The sequence below is a fragment of the Sebastes umbrosus genome, chromosome 11 (genome assembly GCF_015220745.1).
Source record: "Sebastes umbrosus isolate fSebUmb1 chromosome 11, fSebUmb1.pri, whole genome shotgun sequence".
Classification (NCBI taxonomy): Eukaryota; Metazoa; Chordata; class Actinopteri; order Perciformes; family Sebastidae; genus Sebastes; species Sebastes umbrosus.
Genome location: NC_051279.1, coordinates 17,732,674 through 17,757,612, shown reverse-complemented (window position 1 = coordinate 17,757,612; position 24,939 = coordinate 17,732,674). Strand labels below are relative to the sequence as shown.

The window sequence follows — 24,939 nt, the reverse complement described above, 5'->3', positions numbered from 1 at the left end:
TGATGTCAGCAGATTTGCTCTGCTCTCTCTCTCTCAGTGCTGCCATCAACCTTGAAGGAGAGGACCAGTACTGCAAAAACAAGAGGAAAATGGAGAATTCAAGGAAAGGAGGGGGGATTCAAGGAAAACAAAACCAACAGGGAGGGGGTGAAGAGAAAAAGAAAACACAATTAAATAAAAGGGCCGAAACGAAACCTAAAAGTAAACTGCTAATTATGCCATCTGCCTCCTGCTCTGATTACATCCATTCCCCTAAGGAATCAACAAGGAGACATTTCCCCCCAAGGGCAAGCTACAGCATCTGTGTCTGCTCTCCATCTTAGCCACCTCTCCAGCACTCTTCCTTGCTCTGTTTTTCTCTACTTTTATACATAAAAAGAGAGGGAAAACAGATAAATAGAAAGAGGAGAGCGAGGGGGCGACAGCACTGAGCTAAATGATCAGCAACGGTAGTTTCCATGGCAACCTTAAACTTCCCAGGATAGATTGCCAGCTCAGCAGAAGTGCTGCATACTGGATAATGTCTAATAGCCTCTGTGCAACCCGGTTGACCTTGATAAATATAGCTGCTTAAAAAAATAAAAAGGTGTTTGTACATGATCATCATCATGTGTAGGTGTCCTGTGCACAGCAGCTTCATACTCAGGTATCAGTCAGAGACAGAGCAGGAGCAATATTGCCTGTTCAAAATACTGTTTGTTTGATTTATTGAGTAGCAATAAAGCTTCATTGCTTAGAGACTGGCTGCACACTGCTAACCCATCAGACAGGAGATACTATGACCAAGGAGTTCAATACTGGAAGTGCTAGCTGGGCTCTTTGTCATCAGTCCATCAATCGATCCATTAATCCCCAAATATCGGGAAGAATGAGGTGGCGTCACTGCCCAGATCACGTGATGGTTTATCATAGAAACATTTCCGTGTTTGCTGTTCCCTGTTACCTCATGTGCCGCTCTGGCTTTGTATTATTCTTTGAACTCGTTTTGTCTCCTCTGCCCTGGCGGCTTGCATTTGTCAGTCTTCTTCTCTCCGCCATTTAACAGCCTCTGATGTCAGTGCTGCTGCTGCTGATGTTGTGTAAGCAGTTGCAGGGGTCAGCAAAGTGTTTATCTGTGAGTTTTACCCCTTGCTGTTGCTTCACAATAATGCTGTTTTTATAGATTCAGTATGGAATTTAAAAATATCCTTTTAGATTTCACAGAGTACAAATTTGTCCACTACATCAATTTGCTGAATTTAGTCATTTTAATGCATCTTATTTCATGTTGCAAACCACAGTTGAGCTGATAAAAAGGAATAACTAAGCACTGGATGAACACAATAAGTTGTCATTTCTGTAAGCTGTGTGAAGACAACCCGTCATCAACCCTGTTCCAATAAATGTTTGTTAATAACACTGATGCACTCACACACACCAGTATGCCGGAGAGGTGTGCCACTAGATGTTACGTGTGAAATTAAGCATATCCTATCTGAATACCACACCGAATATTGAAAGCAACAGGCCCTTAACTGTACCCCCCCTAAGAAAATGTGCACATCACACACACACACATCAACATCTTGAATCTGAATCAAAACAGGTAAAAATTGGAAATAAAATAATTTATTTCATCACAAGATGTCACACATTCACAGAGTTATAATTAAGTTATTCCAATCTATTCACATGCTGATTTTAAGCCCAACGTTTTGGCCAAACTTCTACAAATGGCCCGGGTGCTTCTGTTTTGACATGTCACTCGCAGATGCAAACAGTTGTTGATCATATCATTTCAACAGAAGGACTCGCTGTTGTGTTTATTTCTGTCTCTCTCTCTGGCTCCAAAACTCTCGCTCGTCATCACCATGGAAACAGGGAAAGCCCCACACGTTGCCAAGGGAACCAGAGTGAAAATATGATTTTTCTTTTTTTTTTATCCTGACAAAGTATGAGAGAGCTTTTCTGCAATGCTGCTCCGGTATGAGTGTGAACGTGGGTGTGCGTGTGTGTATTCCTCCGTGGTCCCATTAGATTGGGAACGCTCTGATTTAGCCGAGTCTGCAAATTCACTCAAGACCGATCGGTTCATTTGGCCATGTCCTCGGCCAGAGCCTTCCCCATTTTATCCTTCAGGTAAGCCAGTTTCTGCCAGTCTGTCTTCAGCTCCAGCCACTCATAATATGGCACCTGAAAGAGGACAAAAAAAGATGTATTTGAAAACGTTACCCTCTTATGACCAGTGAGGGCTTAAGGGAACGCAGTTGTAAAACTAATTTTGTTGTATATTTACAGACACGTTTAAAACAAAGACACAATGCTGGTTTTCAGTCTCAGGTAGACATGGTTGCCCAGCTAACACTTCCTGCAGCATTGCAAACCTGAGAGGCAAGTGATGCTCCTATTGGCTAAGGAGAGTGTCCTAGATGAGAGAAAGCGCTTGGATTTGCCTAGATGAGACAGAGCTGCGGCAGGAGCTCTATTTATACCACAGACTGCAGCGCAACCCACCTGACTCTCAGCTCTACCAAAGTATTGGGTCCATTGTTTGCATGGCCTTAGACTGTCAGATACAACAGCAGCGGTGCTGCTTCTCTGCCTCTGTTCATTGGGATGATACTCACCATCACAGCAAACACCAGAAATTTCATTTTGCAACTAGTCAGTGTGTAAAGAAAAACTGATCCGAAGAACAAATAGCTCAGTACAACCTATCTGCAGGGATAGAGAAAAATAACTAAAAGCTTTCACTTTGAAGTAACTAAACTATGGCCACAAACACTGGGTTATCCCATCCTCCTGCCTCTCCCTACCTCCACTGTGATGAAGCCAGCCAACTGGAGATGTCGCTTCATCATGGCAAACCGTCCCAGAAGGTCTTTACTCTTTGAGCCAAAGTTTGGAAATTCCCAAGCCACGAAAGCAAGTCTAAAAACAGATGGAGATGAGGGGAACACAGAGAAAAAAATAACTTTTAGACACATGGAGCGAAAGAAAAGCAGATGCAACATTTAAAAAGGGAGAAAAGCAAAAATAAATCTTTAACAACCCTAAGCCCACAGGATTCTCCTTTATGACTCACCGCTGTGCCCCGACAGGTAAAACCTGGTCACCTCCTCCACTGGGAAGATGAGGGGCTTTCAGCATCGACATGTCGACTGGTTTGTTGTCACAGTCCACTACCAGCTCACCATCTGATAAGAGAAGGGCATGTCAGCTGTAAAAAAAAAAAGCTCTCTGACTCAATGACACTCCTTCACCTTTACAGAGAGATGTGGTGCTTTCAGTGTAAAAGTCTTGTTAACCTCCACTAATAAAAGGAACTGACAGAATGACCCTTACCAATAGTCCATCCATAAACAGTGTCAACCCCAGTGCGAAGGGCCTCGGTCCTCCCACCCACCAAACTCTGTAAAGCCTCTGTTAGACTGCTCTGCATGGGAGAAGGGGGGGAGCTGCTGGCCGGGACGGACAGGGCACTCGGGGAGGATGGAGTATCTGAAGAACACAAGTGCTCTAAGTGGAGAGTAGCAGCAACATGGAGGAGCTTCAGCCGATAGTTCTCCACTCGAGCTGGACTGCCCTCTGCAGACAGGAAAGACAACAGAAAGAGAAGCCCACTGAAATCAGTGCTTTTACAAAACCACTTCAAGAATGTTTTAGCAATCGATGCTATGCTTCATATCTGTGAGACAATGGCATTAATGTGCCTGTCCTAACCAGAAATCTATTGGTGTAGCACTGCCACCTACTGAGCCAGAATGGTATTTTAGCTCTCAGAAGACAACACAGCATTTCAGGATGTTAAATAATATATAAAACGAGTTGTATCATTTAAAACAGACAAAATATCACCCAACATTTTGCCAAACAACTTGGGAATAATAATGCAGGACAAATGTATCGGCTAATTCAACCAAGAATATCACTGTGGCCTTATGGCTCGGTGAGAAAAGTGGGATGTGCAAATGTCAACTTCAAATGTGGACAACTAATTACTTGTTATTACTACTAATTTAATCATAATCTGTCATTTGTTGTTTATAAATTATTTCAACAGGGTATGTCCAGGATATATATAACATATTCTTGAGCTGAAATTAAAGAATATTTTCATCATGGATTAATTTATGCATTATTTTTTTAATTAATAATTTAATCTATACACACAAAAAAAGAGAAATCACAAGTTCCCAGAGCCCAAGGTGACCTTTATAAAAAATTGCTTGTTTTGAACACTGTATAGACTAAAAGACATTCATCTGAAATGATATCAAATAGAGAAAAGCCGCAAATCCTTCAATTTGAGAAGCTGGAACCAGGAAATGTTTACTATTTTAGCTTGATAAATGAATTGAATTACTGGATTAGTTAACTTTTTCACAAGTATATTATATACTACATTATTTATTGTGCTTGCTGAAATATTTGTTAATGTTGAATTTACAGTTGACACTGTTGCTATAGCCTGATGAGGTGTACTAATGACAAGACAAGTTAAGGAAGACAGTTGGGAGGGGGCATTCTTACCAGGTGGCTGAACCACTTTCACCAGCCTCAACTAGCTGCTCCTCTAAACTAGGTGAGGCTGAACCACTTTCACCAGCCTCACCTAGTTTAGAGGAGCAGCTGTTTTGAACTGCTGACAGTGTGTATGCTGCAATGTGTGTGACCTTAACTGTATTAATACAAAGTGTGTATCTGTATATTTATAAATTCCCTATTTGTCAAAAACAGGAAAGTACAGAAGAAGAATAAACGCCCACAGCTCTGTGTCTTACCTGACAGTTTGGTAACGTGACTCGGTTGTGTGAGGGGGGTGAGGTAGTGGGGCTTGGCCTGCTGCAGCACACACAGAGCCCACACCACATCTGTCTGTAAGAAGGGCTCCAGGCCAGAGAGAGAGCCCTCCAGCACAGAGTGAACCTGTACACAAAATGACACACATCGAGAATACATTTAAAGGTATAGGAAGTAGAAGCAACCATGTGCAGTCAACAGATGGCCTTTAATACAGTATGATTCGTACCATGCTATAGAAGTCTTCTCCTTTGCTGGGCTGGAAGCTCAGTCTGGCAAAAGTCATGAGCAGATTGCAGAGCTGAAGGGTACTGTACTTCTGACTGTTGTCGGTGTAGTGCTGGTGAAAAAATGCACAGAGAGTGTTACACAGTGAGCGAGAAAAAAAAACATTAAAATGATTTGTTAATTAAAGATTAAGCACTTTTCAAAATTAATTAGAATTAGTTTTGGGTGTATGACTGACCTCCGCAAAGGCCTCAAAGAGAGGGATGTGGAGCCACTTGAGGAAGCCCAGTGATTTAGCACAGCGAGTGACATCAGCAGAGCTGAGTTTAGGGACTCTGGGTAACAACTCGGAGGCCATTCGCTGAAATACCTGAGAATGGTGGAAATTCAACTTCCCTACAGAGAGGTAAAGACAAAGATGTTACTGTTGGCATTATACAGTCTGTTACTAAGCAGACAGTTCTGACTGGCACTAGACATTAAGATAAGATAGTGGAATATTCAGGATTAACAAATCATGTTTTAAAACTGACAATTTTGATTACATTTTCAGTGTTGAATTCGGCTAAAGAAAGCACCCAGAGATGGGAGTTTGAAGTCATTTGTCTATGGTCTTGTATGCCGTCAGGCATGAAACTCACCATACTGTAGCTTTCTCTAAACCAGCTTCACGTTCCCTGCCTGCTTTGATCTTTATCTGCTGTCTGAATTAAAAAAGTAACCCTTTAAGTGGTTCCTTAAAACATCTTTCTATCAGGTCAAGAAGACAAAATGAAAGCAAAAAGACCCTAAATGACAGATGAGGCAATTAAGACGTGGATATACGTACACTATGTTTATTTAGTTTATGCCTTGTGTGTTACTGGATATGTAACAATCAGTGGTATATTACCGTATGCAAAAGCCATGTCCATTATCAGTGGAGTGGTGAACTCTGCCGACGGCTTCTGGAGAAGGTGGTATGACAAAGCTCTGAGCAGCGGGACAGACCTGCGGTTCTGAGCTGCCAACGATACACAGACTTTGCGGATCTCTTCTGCTGAAAAACCCTCTGCGAGCTCCAAAGCCTGCGATACAGACAGATAGAAGTATTAGTATACCGGCAAGGTTAACATGTTTAACTGAGCCATTAACACTGTGCTAAATGGTGATGGATGTTTTTAACTCTGATACCTTGTCTTCAAGTCTGTCTATCAACGTAGGTGACATGCGTTGTCCATTGGATATCAGTGCGCTGACAGTTTTAGAATCAGTGATTTCAGTCCAGCGCAGTTCCAGCTGTTTTAATGCAGCGTTCACTATCGCCACATCCTGCTGTCCTTTCCTGCCTGCTCCCCAATCCGCCAGGAAGCCCAGCTGCCTGTAGCTGAGCCTACGGACTCGCCACAGGACCTCAGTCTGGACAGAAGTGAGTACTGGATCACTGGAGGGCACACCCATAATCCAGAAAGCTCGCAAGACGGACACTAAATTGCCATTCCAAACTGAGGACACCTGGAAGAAAACCACACACAGAAATCAGTCATTAATCTTAACAGGCAAGCACAAGGGCTTGGATAAGATCTCAGTTACCATACATAATGATAGTGCCGGTCCACCTCTGTATTTGGCTTTCTCACCTCCCGAGACACAGTTTCCATCATATCCAGTAGCCTCGAATCCGTCATCAGTTTTGCTTTTTGTTCCATAAACTTGCCCTTCGTCTTTAGCACCAGCTTCATCAGGGCATTGGCAGCTTGATTACCATTCTGTCCATGCTCTGCCCAGGCCAGCAGGATGTCCTCTGGCACTTCTGCTTTATCCACCAACTCATCCAGCTGGGTGCGTGAAGGCGTGCTTGGAACGGGGTCTTCTTTGGTAACTGTCCTTCCCTTGCACATTAACCTTTCTGTGACCCATGGCCAGCCCTGAGCCCTCTGCACCTCTGCAGGCCCAGCCACAGGTGGAGGCAGGCGGGCAGCAGCTGATGTCTGGGAGGAGGAGGCCCTGCAGAGCAGACGGGCATATCTGCCCAAGAGGCGGCTGGCCATTGGGGTCTGAGAGACAAGACCACAGGTAGGGAAAGGAGAGAAAAGGTTTCTCACAATTCAGCAACTGGCATCACCGCTCCACACCAAACCTAAGGGGGCAGTGGAGCAACAAGTGGTTAAAAGGTAAAGTTAACAGGTTAAATAAACATCTCAACAACGAGCTGATGCTTTTTTTTTTGCTCAATTTAATTTAACAACAATTACATACTGTCAAATATCCACCTTCTTGTGGGACAAACCATCTTTCACTGGCCAGTGTTTATAGATATAGAGCTCTTAGGTAGTGTAATGTTACCAATGAGAGAAGTAACCCATAACGCAGGCACTCGATAGATAGATAGATAGATAGATAGATAGACAGACAGACAGACAGACAGACAGACAGACAGACAGATAGTAACTTTATTGATCCCGAGGGAAATTCAAGTTTCCAGCATCACAGTTCCATAGTGCAAAACATGTTAGTAAAAAGGCAGTAAAAAAGTTAGTAGTGCAAAGTACAAAGTACAAAAAATATATACCAGATATAAAAATACAAGGAGATGAAGAAAACTGTTAAAACTGAATATAGTGCAGGGTGACAACTGTGGTACATGACTATTAAAAAAGTGAATATAGTGCAGAAGAGACTGTTAAATGTGAATATAGTGCAGAAGAGACTGTTAAAACACTGGCCGGCTCTGTAAGAAAGCCAGCTGTATTTCCAAAGACCCCACCCACCCTGGACATGTACTGTTTGCTCCCCTTCCCTCCGGAAGGAGATACAGGACAATTAAAACACACACAAACAGACTACGAAACAGCTTTTACCCACAGGCTGTCAAGTGTGTAGAACCCCCCCGCCCCCCAAAGGCTGAGGACACTAGCTACTGAACCATAATTTGCACTTTATGATGATCCACTTATTTATTGTTCTACTTGTGACTGAATGTTTTTAATGTTTGTTTTTCACTGCAAAGAGCTGCTAAACTGTTTTTCGTTGTTTTCAATGACAATGACAATAAAGTCTATCTATCTATCTATCTAAAAGTGAATATAGTGCAGAAGAGACTGTTAAAAGTGAGTATAGTGCAGAAGAGACTGTTAAAAGTGAATATAGTGCAGAAGAGACTGTTAAAAGTGAGTATAGTGCAGAAGAGACTGTTAAAAGTGAGTATAGTGCAGAAGAGACTGTTAAAAGTGAATATAGTGCAGAAGAGACTGTTAAAAGTGAGTATAGTGCAGAAGAGACTGTTAAAAGTGATATATAGTGCAGAAGAGACTGTTAAAAGTGAATATAGTGCAGAAGGGACTGTTAAAAGTGATATATAGTGCAGAAGAGACTGTTAAAAGTGAATATAGAGCAGAAGAGACTGTTAAAAGTGATATATAGTGCAGAAGAGACTGTTAAAAGTGAATATAGTGCAGAAGAGACTGTTAAAAGTGAATATAGTGCAGAAGAGACTGTTAAAAGTGAATATAGTGCAGAAGAGACTGTTAAAAGTGAATATAGTGCAGAAGAGACTGTTAAAAATGAATATAGTGCAGAAGAGACTGTTAAAAGTGAATATAGTGCAGAAGAGACTGTTAAAAGTGAGTATAGTGCAGGGTAACTCCAGTAGCTTAGTCTATGAAAGTGCACTGTTTTTGAATATATTGCACATAATGCTTGTTTCCTAGTTTTTATTGGTCTATTTCTAAATAACTTAGCTGAGATACTGTCAAATTATGTAAAGATACTTATGATCTAGCTAATTAATGTGTTTGCATACCTCTCTGCTATGAATTGGGAACGATTAGTTGACATCTAAATAGTAACCCCTATTCATTTCTCACTCTTTTGAGTAAAGGAGTTGTAACACTAGCTTTGTAGAGTGAGGCAGATTAACATGTCTCACTGACACTGCAGACCTATAGGCTCGTATGTGAGCTACACAAAGACAATAGTGTGGCTAGGTTGAGATTGCTGTCTGTAGTTGTAATGTATGGCGTTGTAAAGGTGATGTTAATGAAGCCGGCAGCCAGAGAGTGGATGTTTCTCCTGTCATGTAACGTTAAATCCTGACCTTGTCGCTAAAAGGAGGAGACGCCTCTTTATTCCCTTTCCTCCTCATCAAACTGAGCTTTAACGTGCAGAGGCACAATGCAGACAGAACTCATAGACACCATCAGATATCAGATTGATGCGTTACTTACCGGTGATTAAGGATAACTTTGGTGAAAGCTGGTTCACATGGAGCAGCTATCTGTCAGAGGTAGACGCATGAAAATGACGTTGCTGGGATGGTGTCATGTGACTTGCGGACGCAGCTGTGATTGGCTAGAAAATGTTCGACTCATTCCAAATGCATTGTACTAATAACTACTAATATAAGCAAAGTCACTACTAAAATATGGTTAGTCTCTAATTTATCATGTCAGAGGTGGTGCATCTTCTTTTTTTTAATTATTATTATTATTTCAAAATGCGCGACGACTTCACAATAATTGTAATAAAGTAAAACATATTCAATATAGTTGTTTTTTCTTTTTCTTTTCTTTACACAATATTTAACTTGCTTGGATGGATTGACATTTATTATTAGAACATGTCATATTTGAGTAAAAATAATCCTTAACCATTATTTTGTCATCTATTAGACTATAGTCGTTCAATAGCAGTCTAATTGGTGGCTACTGGCTAGGCTGTAATATTTAGGCTATGGTTAGTCTACTAAACTTTCACTGACAGGTTTTAGCCTAGTCAGGGGATAAACAGCAGTAAGAAGACGTATATTACACAGTTCCCTCTGTAACCCAATTGGTAGCTATAGCATTTATTACCAGACCCATTTAAATTTGAGTAAAAAGGGAATCCTATAGCCATTACTTTGTACTATGTAGTCTTGGGCTACGGTTATAGTCTACTTTCAGCCCAGTTACATTTCCGTAATTACAGATTTTAATCACTCCTCAGTGACTGCCTCCTTGATGGAGGTCTGAGAGCATTATGTTAAGTATCTAGTTATCATAATGGAGTCTGTTCACACTGATATAGGCTAATAAAAAAAATAACCTTAATTTTGTAAGACAGTGAAAATATTATACAATGATAGGCTAATTAAGCCTAAATAAATTATTATACATTTTTATTTGAAAGTCCAGCCCCCACAGTCTGCGTAGAAAAATTCTGGCCCTAGGACAAATGCAGTTGATGACCCCTGCTCTAAAGTATACAGTACAGAACAATATTGACTCTCTTAAACACAACTTATCTTAAAGGGCTTTTATTTACCCAGCATGCAACATTCTGGGCAGGAACAGTTAAGGGACAGGGTGACCTTATCTCCATCTCCATATCTTTTTATTTCTCTTTAATACAGGATAGTACAACATTATAGTATTCAAAATAATGCATTTTTAAATTGGAGCTATGTTCCCATGTTGTGGAGTGATTTGCCTTACTGCTTAGTCTTTAAATTAGTTGGCTTTATGCGTGTGTGTTGGGTGGGATATTTTTTGTAGGCAATATTACTGATTAATTATATTTTATAATAGAGATTCTATCTGCAACTATATCTAAAATAGTGTGCCTTTTTTAACCTCTACAGGGGTAATGGTCCTCTGATAGAGGTTCTTGACATTTAGAGAGCATGGTAGAGAGGCCTGCTGACGCACATCTGATATAATGACCCTCAACAGTTAAGCTCAGGTTAGTGCAGGGCTTGAATGTCACTAAACAATTGTGTTCTTGATATTCTTCATTAACCATTTAGACCATTATTCTTAATAATGAATGAGATTTTGTGTGGATATTTGTTTCATTAACAAAACAATTTTCCCTGGACTAGTAAAGCCAGTGATTCCCTCTTCCACTCCTTGAGGGCTCCTGCGCACCTTGGCCGCCTTTACTGTCTTTCAGAGACGGTAGCAGGCTCAGTTTTAGAGCTAGAGTGAAGGTACTGCTATCAAACCTACGGAATCCATTACAAACCACATCATGCTATCATGTTGGGAAAGAGGCTAAAAAAAAACCTTCTGAAGGTAGGCTACATTTTGGCAAGGGGAAACTGGCATGGTGATTTTCAAAGGTGTCCCTTGATCTTTGACGTCAAGATGACTGAAGGAAATTTAGTTTTATGAGAACCCATGAGTCTCCCCTTTTACAGACCTGCCCACTTTATTATAATCACATGCAGTTTGCGGCATGCAGTATGAATTAATTTTTTCCGTCTATTCTAATAAATGGTTTCTGCATACTAGGGTCGCCTAACAGTCTTAGAATTGCATAAATTCAGTTATGACTGTAAAGCTGAGACCCTTGTGGATCCAATGAGCCCGACTGTATTCATGTGTGATGATGTCAGTCCCCATAGTAGACATTTCATTGTAGTTAGACAATGTTTTGAAACTTCACGTCACAGCATAAAATGACCTGTGGTGACCTCTAGGATAATCACAGCCTCATGAAACTTTACAACCACAAACTAGAGATCTAGGGCATTCATAGGACAGCTTTCCTAGGTATATTGACTATAAGGGGGTTTCTGAGCAGTTTCCAGAACTAAAGTGCTCACCATCCAATTGCCAAAAATGCAATTCTTGCAGAAATCTCCAAATGTCAAAAGTTTTTGATACCAAATCACAGCATGTTTTTTCTATGGTTTTCCTCAAGGTCTTGGTGTCTTAATGTGGTATTTTGGAGGGATTATTTGCTGCAACAATTTATGTGGCATAATAGAGCATGGTAATGGCCATCATATACGTCTATCATAATGTCCTTAGCCCTTATACACTTTGAAAACTTATTTCAATTAATTAATTACGTTTTAATTCTACTTGACACACAGTGCTGAGCTGCTCCAGGTTCTTTCAGATATTCACCAGCTTTCAGATGATGTACACCACTTCTATGTGACATCTACTGCCGACCTGCTATCTCCCCCTACAAATCCCTATATTGGTCTGTTGTAAAGAGGAGTGGAGTGAAAAAGGTTCATGTTAGGCAGACTGGTAGGAATGACATTGGTCTGTTTTAACCTTCACTGTTCCTCAGTTCTTTACTCCAATCAGTTTATCAGGAAAAGAAACGTGCAGAGGGGAGATAAGAGATACCAGCATAGCTTATGATATGACTGTATTTGTATGTGTGTTGTGTGTGACCTGCCTAGGGGTGACATTGTTGCTACCTGAGGTACAATTCTACGCAGGTAGACGTATTAAAGTGCGTGTTTAAACATGTATATGTGTGTGTATGTGTCCAAAGGTGTTTTTGCGCATGTGCGTATAAAAAGGGGAGTTGTTATGTATAAAAGGTTTTTCCAGAAAATCTGTCCTGTTTCTGACCATTGTGTGTGTGTGAGAGAGAGAAACAGGGTGTGTGTGTTTGGGACTGGACCGTAACTGACAGCCAAAATTCCGGGGGCCAAGAAGAAGGATCGAGTGGTCTGGACCTCCATTGATTTAGGAGAGCAGTCCCCTAACACAACTGCAACCATGAGTAAAAAGGTAAGCGACCCTGCAGATGAGCTGATGACCGTTCACCTTGTTTATTATGGTATTAAGTAAAGTTTTTGTTTTGTTGAAGTACTTTCAGTCATTAAAGGTCATTCAATTAATGTCAGTGAATCACCCAATCAGTCAATTGTGTATGCATATAAACACTTTTCCAATCACTATGTGCCTTTAGGACGAGTACGACATGTTTGAGATGGATGGAGATATGGACAAGAAGAAGAAGAAAAAGATGAAGAAGAAGGAGAGAATGGAGGGCATGAAGAAGGAAATGGATATAGTAAGTAAAAACAGAAGCCTCAGGTAGGGATGTCACATTGAGGACATTTTCACACTAGTCAATAAACTAGTGACAACACCGGTGTTACCGATTACACCGGACATTTTACAAGAAAAGATGACACTCAATATCTGTGGAAGGTTTACTTTGATCTTTAATGTTGGATGGTTGTGTGTCTGGTCTCTCCGGTCGAGCTTTCTCTGTGGGGCTGCAGGTTTCCAACTGGCGCCACAACCGGCTGTGACCACTCTGTCCTCCTCACGGCTTCATACCAAAAGTTTACAGATTGCCTCGTTAATGTTATAGTTTCCTGTTAGCTTTGGGTTTAAATCCAAAAATAGTGCCAAGTAGGTGCTTTTGCTTTTTGCTTTAACACCAAATCCTCAACCATCGTCTTGTTGGTCAACTCTCTTTCGTCCCGTGATAAGTGTGTGAGTGTGTGACTCCGACTACTCTGTGCTGAGACTCCGTATGGAGCTAACACTTTCAGTTTATAATTGTAGCGTCCATCGTCCAACTAAGCATTGATAACAACTTAGTATTTTACAAATTAGAGTCTTTTTATTTGATTAATCGTTTTATTACTATTAAAAAAAAGCAAAATGACAGTGCTTGGTGGGTGGTGGGTATAGTGAGAATATGTAGTGATGAACTCGCTATCCACTTATAACCACCAAGTTACAACCAACCAACGATCAATAAATCACCTTGATTCACTCTGATCTGCCCTTTTGAAGTTGGGGTTGCTCTGAATGAATGTTGCGATCTGTCTCCCCCTGTAGGACGACCATGAGATTTCAATCGAAGATCTAGAATTGAGGTACAACACTAATGTTACCAAGGTAAGACATTTCTTTTGTAATGACTTTCTTTCTTTAATATCTGTCTTTTGTTAGTGTCTTGTATTTTTTCCACTTCATTCTCCTTCATTTTATGCACTTAACTTCCTTTTCTCTTCACCCATATCCAACAACCTCCCCTTTTTTTCCCTCTGTGTGGGCCCTTTAGGTTCAAGGACAATGATGCTTCCAAGCTCTTGTTTTTACCAACTATACTCATGTATTGAATCCTTTTCTCTGTTCTCCATCCACAGGGTTTGACCTCCACTTTTGCCGCTCAAGTCTTGGAGAGAGACGGTCCTAATGAACTGAAGCCTCCCAAAGGAACTCCAGAGTACGTGAAGTTTGCCAGGCAGCTGGCTGGAGGGCTGCAGTGTCTGATGTGGGTCGCGGCTTGCATCTGCTTCATCGCCTTTGGAATTGAACTTGCGAGAGGGAACGTCACCTGCTTTGACAATGTGAGTTATATTTCCATTTAGAGTTTTTTTCCTTCAGTGCACTGTGGGGAAAAAACACTGATAAAGAATACATCTATGGAGGAGTCAGAGAGGGACAGAGACATGGAGAAAAAGAAAGGGAGGACAGCAATTTGAAACAGTCATTGCTAGCTACCTGTTTTTATGGTTACATCTTCTTTCTCACTCCAGCTGTACTTGGCCATCACCCTCATTGCTGTCGTCGTTGTAACTGGTTGCTTTGGTTACTACCAAGAATTCAAGAGTACCAACATCATTGCCAGCTTCAAGAATCTGGTGCCACAGGTCAGTCGCACATGACCAATGAAAGAAAAATGCAACTCCATGTTGGAATTTAATATTAACGGCTTGTCTATCATTATATCTCTTTTAATCTCTTTTCTTTTTTTGTCACTCTCTTGCTTCTCTCTCTCACTGTGTCTTTCTTCGTGTGTTCGTCTCCTTTCATCTTTGCTAATTTTACTCCCAATCTCCAAAAATAGCAAGCCATTGTGATCCGTGATGGCCAGAAGAACCAGATCAATGCCTCCCAGTTGGTGGTGGGGGATTTGGTGGAGATCAAAGGAGGAGACGGAGTCCCTGCTGACATTCGCATCATCACTGGTCAGGCCTGCAAGGTAGATCACACACATACAGTATCCTGTAAAACATATAAATGGATTAGTGAAATGTGTCATGATGCAAGATTAAGCTCAGACTTGGACATTTTTTATTGTTCTTGGGTCCACATAAAATCTGAGTATATTCCCCAAATGTCTACATTTTGTCAAAGTTGGCTTACTAGTAACTGTAATTCACCTGTTTAATTATAGCATCCCCAGTAACTCAGCAGTGTAATGTAAGTATTTACATAGTATTTAACCACATATGAGGTCCGTTGGTGTAACATTTTTGAATACCCAGAAGACAGAGGAAGACCAAATCACTCCTTTGAATTGTGCCATATTTGTTGAGCAGGTGTGGCCCAATCCATTATCAGACATCCTCCCTTCCTACCTCATTTTATCAATAGGACATGTTATGATATATATTTGTGGATATACTTTGTGTACCAGGTGGACAACTCGTCCTTGACAGGCGAGTCTGAAGCGCAACCCAGGACTCCAGAATGTACTAATGAGAATCCACTGGAGACCAGAAACATTGCTTTCTTCTCTACAACCTGTCTGGAAGGTACAGCACAGTAAACATAATATACTGTACATGCATAAAGGACACAGCCTGGATTATAATCTATTTAGTCATTTATTTAAGTATTTGTTTGTTGGTGAACATAAGAATAACCTCTTCTCTCCTCTCCAGGTGTAGCTACTGGTGTGATCATTAACACAGGTGATCGTACCATCATTGGTCGGATTGCCACCTTAGCGAGCGGCGTCGGCAACGAGAAGACACCCATTGCCATAGAAATCGAACATTTTGTGGACATCATCGCCGGTCTTGCAATCTTCTTCGGGTTTACCTTCTTTGTGGTTGCCATGTTCATCGGATATGCCTTCTTGGAGGCCATGATCTTCTTCATGGCTATCGTCGTGGCTTATGTGCCGGAGGGGCTTCTCGCTACAGTTACTGTGAGTCACTGCAACAAATGTGAATTACCATAATACAATTTAAATGGTAAACATAATTATTTTGATCAATTTTGGGATCCCGATTATTTATTATTTTTTATGTTGTGCAACATTCCTGCTAATGTACAAATCTTTGCATCAAAATAAGACTTAAAATAATATTCTTCGTCACCTGAATTTAGTGCTTTTTTTCGTTCTGCCCCTCTCTGTTATTACTCTTCTACTCTGGCCGCCGGTTAGTTTTTTAAACCTCAGTATCATAGTAGATCATGTTCATTTAATTGTGGGAAGCCAAAATCACAATTGCGATTAATATTCGATTAATTGTACAGCTCTAATACCACGGTTGTATGGTGTCTAGTTTCCAGTATGTCTTTCCCAGCCAATATTTGTATGTGGGGCCCATGTGGGTAGTAAATGGGCTGAAAAATGGGCCCTATATGGGATTGTCCATGGGTTCCATAATGCCCCCATGCCAATTGCCCTTGTGGGTTTCATGCAGCAGGACACTGGGTGTTTTATGGGCCCAATCTGGGCAACATAAACCAAAACCCATCCCCCAGGTTTAAGTTCTATGTGGGTACTACATGGGGACTACATGGCCTGAAATATGAGTTGTAAGTGGGTTTGTCCACAGTTTCCATGTTGGCCCCATGCACTAATTTCCCAGTAGTGACCCAACTAGGACCCACACGGGTAAGCCACATGGGGAGCCCATGTGGGACCAACTTAGTTGACCCAAGTGGGCGCCATTTGTGTTGCCAATTCTGAGCCCATGCACTAATTTCCCAGTAGTGACCCACCTAGAACCTACCTGGGTAGCCCACATGGGGAGCCCATGTGGGACCTACTTAGTTGATCCAAGTGGGGCCCAGGTAAGATGCCCATTTTGGGCCCATACACACTTGTTACCCAGGTACCCCAAGCATAACCCATGTAGGGTTTGCTGTGTATTAGTGAGTAGTATGCGAAATGAACGTGGCCTGTGTCTTTGTTAACAGGTATGTCTGTCTCTGACTGCTAAACGACTTGCCAGGAAGAACTGCGTTGTGAAGAACCTGGAGGCTGTGGAGACATTAGGTTAGTTTGCCTGAACAACAGACACTTCCTGTTCCTGACTGTTTTGTTGAGTTCAGGGACATAAAGATATAAAGATTTGACTTGGGAAGTTTGGTCTCTGTTACACCAAATTCACACTAGACAGCGGTCAATCATTAAATTTTTCTGTGGCCGGGTGGCGTATTCATTTGTTTCAGGTGGGAAGAAATTCTTTGTAACATAGGTCAACATGTCACAGGAGTCACAGGAGTTTACTGATTGGCTGCGTTTCCTCTCTGGATGCACTTTACCACTCAAATTTAAACTTTTCCTAACTTTTATTTGTCCGTACTTTTGGTGTTAAGCTATTCCCTCATGCATGTATGTGCAGTGTACATGTGTAACCTTTTAAACTGTGTGTGTTTAGGCTCCACTTCAGTGATCTGTTCTGATAAGACGGGTACCCTGACCCAGAACAGGATGACTGTAGCTCATCTTTGGTTCGACAACCACGTCCACGCTGCTGATACCACTGAAGATCAGTCAGGTAAACACATGAATAAAAGCTTGTTATTGTCCAAAGCATTTCCTCAATACTGTTGTTGTGAGCAATGTTATAATGTAGATATAATATAGGCTATAATAAGCTAACTCATGAGTTGTTCTTTCAACTATTACGTGTATTTAAAAGATGGAATGATGTTATTTTACATTTGAGCAATATTTCAGTAATCATGTGATTGTGTGGTTTCCAGGCAAGAGTTTTGACCAGTCATCAGAAACATGGCGTTCACTGGCGAGAATAGCTACCTTGTGCAACAGAGCTACTTTCAGACCTGATCAGGAAGGTGTACCTATTCCTAAGGTACAAGTTTATAGTTTTAAGACATGTGTTGTCAACATCTATGTGAGCTGACAAAACGTCACATCTTGCTGTAGCTTTAATTTTTAATTTTAATATGAAATATATATTGTTAGTTTTGCCTACATTGTTGTCTTTGGTTTAAAGTATTCTAAGAAAAGATCTGTTGCTTTGTCTCTTTGTATCTCACGTTTACCATCTCACACAGAGGCTCGTGGTAGGAGATGCGTCAGAGACTGCTCTGCTGAAGTTCACCGAGCTCACTATAGGGAACGTCATGGACTACCGTGATCGCTTTAAGAAAGCAGTGGAGTTGCCCTTCAACTCCACCAACAAGTTCCAGGTGAGAGCAGGGCTTTTTATCATCCTTGATCAGTTAATACATTGTAAACCAGAGGATTAGTTGGCAAAAATTAATAATTTTTTTCATATTTAATGCTATCATCTGGAATTTCCTACTTTGACGATGTTATACTACTGTACTGTTGTCCTATCTGATTCACGATGGATCTAAGAGCTCTGATTAATTATATTCAGCTTCTTCCAACCACCCCTCTCTCTCCAGCTGTCCATCCATGAACTGGAGGATCCTCTGGACCTACGCTACCTGATGGTGATGAAGGGAGCGCCAGAACGTATCTTAGAGCGCTGCACCACCATTTTGATAAAAGGCCAAGAGCTGCCTCTGGATGAGCAGTGGAGTGAAGCCTTTCAGACAGCGTATATGGACCTGGGAGGACTGGGAGAGAGAGTACTGGGTGAGGGAGTACTTCTTATGACCCTGATGTGACCTAATCACGTGGCTTGCTATGTTGAAAATAGTTTTCCCAAAGCTGTAATTTCCCTTTTGCTCAAAAAAAAAACCTACATTTCTATTAGTTCTGTTTTTACTATCTGTTCTTTTTCTCCCCTCGCAGGTTTCTGTCATCTCTATCTGAATGAGAAGGAGTATCCTCGTGGCTGTCGATTTGACCCTGATGAGATGAATTTCCCCACATCAGGATTGTGCTTTGCTGGTCTCATCTCAATGATTGACCCCCCAAGAGCCACTGTACCTGATGCAGTGATGAAATGTCGTACTGCTGGCATCAGGGTGTGTTCACATTGCCTTACATACATGTAAACAGCTTGTTTGGGGCTGGTTTAAATTTCTAAAAAAGATGTGCAAGAGACTGTGTTTTCTCTTTGTCACTTTGATTTCTTTCCCCTGTCTTTCCCTTATCTTTTTAAAATATATATATATCTTGGAAAATCAGGTTGTCATGGTGACTGGGGACCATCCAATTACTGCAAGGGCAATAGCAGCTAACGTTGGTATCATCACAGAAGGCAGCGAAACAGTGGAAGACATTGCGCAGAGGAAGCGCATACCTATCGAACAAGTCAACAAGAGGTAACTGCTGTCAACACTTTGAACAATGCTCATCTCCGTGACATATCAAGGAACTGACTGTCTATCCATTGCAGAATCCTACATCATTGTTTAATAAAGATTCACAAGAGATTAACTGGACTGTCTGAATGCATGTATATGCCTTTATCTATTAATTGCACGTTACTCTGTCCTTCACTGTGTTGTTTGTGTGCAGGGATGCCCGTGCTTGTGTGATCAGTGGTGGTCAGCTGAAAGACATGTCCAGTGACGAGCTAGATGACGCTCTGCGAAACCATCCTGAGATGGTGTTTGCAAGAACATCCCCTCAGCAGAAACTGATTATTGTGGAGAGCTGTCAACGTCTGGTAAATACACACACCTCTCACTTTACTACCTGTACCCTCTTAATCATGTGATGATTTATTTAATAATTTTAAAATTATATGTATACAAAGCAAGTTTACTATACATATAATTAAAAAAAAAACAAGGATAGACACCATACAGCTAACATCTTATTTCAGTATGGTCCACTGAGAGGATTGTGTATGAAGAAGCAGCAGGGGAAGAGATTGGTTTGCATGTAGTCGTATTCAGCATGTATGATCAGACTACTTTTTAAAGGTCCCATAAAAAAGTGAGATTTTCATGTTTTTTTTATTATGAAGCAGGCTTAAGTCCTATATATATACTGTGAAAGTTTAGAAACACTCAATCCACAGGGAAATACACACAGCCCGTATTCAGAAACTCTGCATTTGAAACAAGCTGTCAGGATTTCTGCCCATTCGTGATGTCACAAATATACAATATTTAGACCCTGGACACAATTTTAAATGTAAATATTCTAAATGTGCCTCAGTTTATTCCTGGTTGCAGGTGTATGTGAATGTCATCAGCTGACAGGAAGTACACATGGACCCAAGCTGTTGCCTAGCAACGCAATTGTGTTGCAATTCCGTCAAAATGCGCTAAAACGGAGCGTTTCAGACAGAGGGTAAATACAGACATATTCAGGCTGAGAGTATGAGGAAAATAAAGTTTTTTTTTAACATTACAGCATGTAAACATGTTCTAGTAGAAACACAAAATACAAGTATGAACCTGAAAATGAGCACGATATGGGACCTTTAAGGCTTGTGTCAGATGTTTTCATCTTTCATCCCCCCAGGGCTCTATCGTCGCCGTGACAGGTGATGGTGTGAACGACTCGCCGGCTCTTAAGAAGGCTGATATTGGTGTCGCCATGGGGATTGCCGGGTCAGACGCTGCCAAGAACGCTGCAGACATGATCCTGTTGGACGACAACTTTGCTTCTATTGTCACTGGAGTGGAGCAGGGTGAGACTTCTGTGTGTTCTGATAAAACAGTCTTAACTCCAGTCTGGGAGATGGCTCACTGGTGATCACTTGACCCCAAAACTGGATCTACGTTCATGTGTTGGTGGTCATCCATGGGGGAGAGGTCATGTCTCCGCTCATGGATGTCTCTGTTATCTTAAATAGTATCAATGAATCTGAAGTAAAACATAGATGAATAGTTGATGTACTTGCCATACAGTACTAGCCCCTAAAACTCAAAAGAGCACTTTACTTGAAAAATGTTTACACATTTGCTATCTTGGTGGTTATGCAGTAAAAGTACACATAAAAATGAAAAGGTATACTGAGCAATTAACAGTTTCTATATTTACATAGATTATATTGAGCTATTTCATTGAGTTGTGTGTTTGTGTGTGTAGGCCGTCTCATCTTTGACAACCTGAAGAAGTCTATTGCCTACACGCTAACCAAGAACATTCCTGAGCTGACTCCATATCTGATCTACATTACCGTCAGCGTGCCTCTTCCTTTGGGCTGCATCACTATTCTCTTCATTGAACTGGCCACTGACATTGTGAGTAATTATATTATGTCGTTAGTATCAGTTCAGCAAAAAAGCTAATTTCTTATTCATGGTCATTACACTGGCTATTTATTTTCATCAAAGATGACTGTGTCTAATATTTGATTGCATTTTACCGCGACCCGGACACTTTGATATTGAATCACTACACTCCCACCTTATCCTTTACAGCGAGTAATTTGCTACATCATAATCCTCCTCACTCCCATATCTGCTGTACAGTGATATATTGTTTTTTTATTCCTGTCTCTCCTGTAGTACCCCTCTGTGTCTCTGGCTTATGAGAAAGCAGAGAGTGACATCATGCACCTGAAGCCCAGGAACCCTCGTCGTCATCGTCTGGTTAATGAAGCCCTGGCGGTGTATTCATACTTCCAGATAGGTGAGACTGTGTGTGTCTGTGCTGGTGAACAAAATATACATACTGTATCTTACTACTGCATTATGCTCAGTTACAACTCAATATTTACTTCACACAGTCAGACACAAAATAGACAAATCTAAAAGTTGCCTAAATATATCTCCAGTAGGGCTATCAATCAATTAAAATATTGAATCGTGATTATTCGCAAATTAATCACACATTTTTTATCTGTTCAAAGTGTACCTTAAAGGGAGATTTGTCAAGTATTTAATACTCTTATCAACATGGGAGTGGACAAATATGTTGATTTATGCAAATGTACATATATTTATTATTGGAAATCAATTAACAACACAAAACAATGACAAATATTGTCCAGAAACCCTCACAAGTACTGCATTTAGCATAAAAAAATAAGCTCAAATCATAACATGGTAAACTGCAGCCCAACAGGCAACAACAGCTGTCAGTGTTGCAGTGTGCTGACTTGACTATGACTTGCCCAAAACTGCATGTGATTATCATAAAGTGGGCATGTCTTTAAAGGGGAGACTCGTGGGTACCCATAGAACCCATTTACATTCACATATCTTGAAGTCAGAGGTCAACGGACCCCTTTAAAAATGGCCAATGCTTGTACGGCATGGTTGGTACCACTGGATTCATTAGGTTTTTTCTAGTTTCATATGATGCCAGTATCTTCACTCTCGCTTTAAAACTGAGCCCGCTACAACCTACAAAATGCAAGTTGCATTAATGTGTTAAAGAAATTAGTGGCGTTAAAATTAATTTGCGTTAACACGTTATTATCGCATTAACTTTGACAGTCATAATCTCCAGTTCTATGAATACACGCATAGCCCGCCAACTTTCCTAGGCACGTCTTCTACTGTTACACCCTTTGTACAATAAAGCAATTAAGACAATACCTGTAACAGAGTGCAGTCAGTATCCCTCTGGAGGAGGCAGAGCCACTACCACATATGCCCTCAGAGTGTTGTCACACGGCCATTGAGCTAGATTTATACACTCTTAAAATAGTATTGACCCGTTTTTCATTTCTTCTTTCTCTTTTTTCAGGAGCCATCCAGTCTTATGCAGGTTTTACAGATTATTTCGCAGCCATGGCGCAGGAGGGCTGGTTTCCGCTCTTGTGTGTCGGCCTGCGTTCGAAGTGGGAGGATGTTCATCTTCAAGACATGCAGGACAGCTATGGACAAGAATGGGTTAGCATAGACTTGAGATCCTACCTTTATGTTAATCCCAAGTGTTAATCCTACAGAAAGTGGTTGGGTCAAGGGAATATTTGAATTTTTATCAGCATAGTAACCAAACAACTCCTCCCTTATGTCCTCTGCTTACAGTCCTTCAGTCAGAGGTTGTACCAGCAGTATACGTGCTACACTGTATTTTTCGTCAGCATAGAGATCTGTCAGATCTCAGATGTGCTGATCAGGAAAACTCGACGTCTCTCTGTGTTCCAGCAAGGCTTCTTCAGGTCAGTAAAGACCCATCCCTAACACGCATCGCTCAGCATAATATATCTTAAAAGCCCAAGTTGTAGCGTTAACATTTACAGAGTTAAATTTGTGTCTGTATCATGTTAACATTAACACCGCGGAAGCTTATGCTGCATTCACACAGTTATAGACAGAATGGGTTTAAAGTACCAGTGAAACGGAAGTTAGAGCGTCTTTAGCTTCTGTACTCTCAGTATTGAAATATATGATATATGAAACGGAATATGTGAGCCGTGTACAGTCACAAGAGGGATCTAAATCAAATCCTTCGCATTTGATTTGACCGCTAAAAAGTGGGTGGGCTTAGAATGTAGTGCGATACGGAGCCTTCACACACACACCTCCCTTGTTGCTAAAAGTTGCAGATTGATTGATAAATGGATGGACGTCATGGTATTATTGGTCGAAATTGGTTGGGACAAGCTTATTTAAGCAAAAGTCATATTATGACTGATTCCAGCTAGGTGTTTGATTATTTTGTTGTGTTTCTTTGTGTGCAGGAACAAAGTACTGGTTTCCGCCATTGTCTTCCAGCTCCTTCTGGGTAATCTGCTTTGTTACTGCCCTGGAATGCCCAATATCTTCAATTTCATGCCTATCAGGTAAAGAAACACTGAGTTGACCATTTGAAAACAAAGCTCAGACTGGATTAGAAGGGAAAAGTGGTCTCTATGTTGTGAATTCTGCAAAAACTAATTTTAATAATTAAATCTGCAAGCAGCGATGAACGGGCCCTCGCACCTTCCTGCACGTCGGGCATACTGGCAGGGCGATACTCTACGGCCGAGTTAGACGTCATTACCTGCGTGCAGTGCATGGCACTGGAACGTGTTGCACATTCTGTACCACTTCTGTGTCCACCATGCTGTGCCACAGAACATGCATAAAACCTGCATTATTGCAACATTGCTGTATATCAAGTGTAGACCACACAACATCAGTTTCATGTAAAACCTGATGCCAGTAGATGGCACAGTTACTACAACTCAATATTGACATGTGGATGTCCTCAGGCCAGGACTCATCGAACATCTAATTTATGCTGTAGGAGGAGTTTGTTAAAGTACAGCCCCTGTAAAAGGCCAAAAATACACAACGGACGACTTCCGGCTGGGCTGCATGCAACATTTGTTTTAAGTCTACATGTGCCTACTAAATTTGGTACCGCGAGGGCTGCTTTGTTGAAATTTTGTCTGCAGGTAGAAAGTCATTTTCCCACTACAATCATTGTTTTTTTCCATGTTTGAGATTAAAAAAAAGAAAAAAGCTGTAGCCTCTGGTCTAATGTTACATGCTGTGTTTTCTCTCCAGAGTCCAGTGGTGGTTTGTTCCTGTTCCATATGGTATTTTAATCTTCGTCTATGATGAGATCAGGAAGTTAGGAGTCAGAAGATATCCAGGAAGTGAGTCAGGATTCTTTATCCTTTCTTCTAACCATTTAACATTAGTCATCATTAACATCTCTGCATCTATTCAGTATTCATTAATTCATGGCTTGTAATCTCTCAGGTTGGTGGGATCAGGAGTTATACTACTAAGACCAGAGAGGCTCTTTCATTCATTCATCCATTCATCTGCATGAAAGCATCACTCATATACAGAATGCTGCAAACCCAGAGGACCACACCCAATCCGCCATACATCTATATTACTTTGTGATCTATGTATTTATAGCTTAAACTGTCTTTTAATATTGCTCTTATATTTAAGGGATTGTTTGGGTGTTTTGAAGTGGGGTTGTCTGAGGTACTTATCCATAGTCAGTGTATTACTTTCAGTAGATAGCAGACAGGAGTTACTGCACAGAAGCAAAGCAATGTACTGCTGTGGACGGTGCTGGCAGCGTATCTTAGCCACCTAAAAGAAAAAATCAATATCAGTTTAAGTGTATACTATATATAGAATATTTTCACCGGTTTACCTTGCCATGAGAAAGCTGTACAGTCCATGTTTCCGACGAGGAACTGAAACTGTTATCTATGTTCTCACCAAAGCAACCAGACTCCATTGAAAAAACCTGTAATTTTACATCGCAGAACACAGGAGTTGCTGATCTACCACTGCCTCAATCAGTTAGTTTGTTTGTGTTATTGTGTGACTTTGGTTAGTTTGCATTCACCAAAGTTCTTCCGTGTTCTGCAAGATCAAATTACAGTTTTTTTTCAATGGAATCTGGTGGGTTTGGTGAGAGCATAGA

At 41.0% G+C, this 24,939-nt stretch overlaps 2 protein-coding genes across 2 annotated transcripts; one reads left to right on the top strand and one right to left on the bottom strand.

Annotated features, from left to right (window-relative positions):
• Nucleotides 1-1,588: 1,588 nt before the first annotated feature.
• tbrg4 (transforming growth factor beta regulator 4) lies at nucleotides 1,589-9,341 on the bottom strand. The gene is made up of 11 exons (XM_037784143.1): nucleotides 9,216-9,341; nucleotides 6,630-7,129; nucleotides 6,184-6,504; nucleotides 5,903-6,077; nucleotides 5,249-5,406; nucleotides 5,012-5,122; nucleotides 4,764-4,908; nucleotides 3,325-3,567; nucleotides 3,065-3,176; nucleotides 2,796-2,910; nucleotides 1,589-2,172 (listed from the first exon to the last, which is right to left on the bottom strand). Exons 2-11 carry the CDS (start codon nucleotides 7,038-7,040, stop codon nucleotides 2,071-2,073), a joined length of 1,893 nt encoding a protein of 630 aa, XP_037640071.1. The 5' UTR covers nucleotides 7,041-7,129; nucleotides 9,216-9,341; the 3' UTR covers nucleotides 1,589-2,070.
• Nucleotides 9,342-12,339: 2,998 nt separating this feature from the next.
• On the top strand, nucleotides 12,340-24,583 carry LOC119497339 (potassium-transporting ATPase alpha chain 1). Its single transcript, XM_037785398.1, has 24 exons — nucleotides 12,340-12,506; nucleotides 12,688-12,792; nucleotides 13,575-13,634; nucleotides 13,886-14,089; nucleotides 14,279-14,392; nucleotides 14,590-14,724; nucleotides 15,163-15,280; nucleotides 15,410-15,678; nucleotides 16,680-16,758; nucleotides 17,144-17,263; nucleotides 17,472-17,581; nucleotides 17,787-17,921; nucleotides 18,144-18,336; nucleotides 18,496-18,671; nucleotides 18,835-18,971; nucleotides 19,168-19,318; nucleotides 20,125-20,293; nucleotides 20,695-20,849; nucleotides 21,117-21,240; nucleotides 22,303-22,448; nucleotides 22,587-22,720; nucleotides 23,243-23,344; nucleotides 24,054-24,145; nucleotides 24,252-24,583. The coding sequence occupies exons 1-24, from the start codon at nucleotides 12,495-12,497 to the stop codon at nucleotides 24,278-24,280; spliced, it is 3,069 nt and encodes a 1,022-aa protein (XP_037641326.1). The 5' UTR covers nucleotides 12,340-12,494; the 3' UTR covers nucleotides 24,281-24,583.
• Nucleotides 24,584-24,939: the final 356 nt, after the last annotated feature.

Excerpts from the sequence above, each read along its gene's own strand:
- tbrg4 (XM_037784143.1), bottom strand. The coding sequence starts at position 7,040 with ATGGCCAGCCGCCTCTTGGGCAGATATGCCCGTCTGCTCTGCAGGGCC. Across the intron at positions 5,407-5,902 it reads GGACATGGCTTTTGCATACG|GGAAGTTGAATTTCCACCAT; the intron begins GTAATATACCAC and ends ACCTCTCTGTAG. Across the intron at positions 3,177-3,324 it reads TGTTTATGGATGGACTATTG|ATGGTGAGCTGGTAGTGGAC; the intron begins GTAAGGGTCATT and ends TTCTCTTATCAG.
- LOC119497339 (XM_037785398.1), top strand. Across the intron at positions 22,721-23,242 it reads TTCCAGCAAGGCTTCTTCAG|GAACAAAGTACTGGTTTCCG; the intron begins GTCAGTAAAGAC and ends CTTTGTGTGCAG. Across the intron at positions 24,146-24,251 it reads AGTCAGAAGATATCCAGGAA|GTTGGTGGGATCAGGAGTTA; the intron begins GTGAGTCAGGAT and ends GTAATCTCTCAG.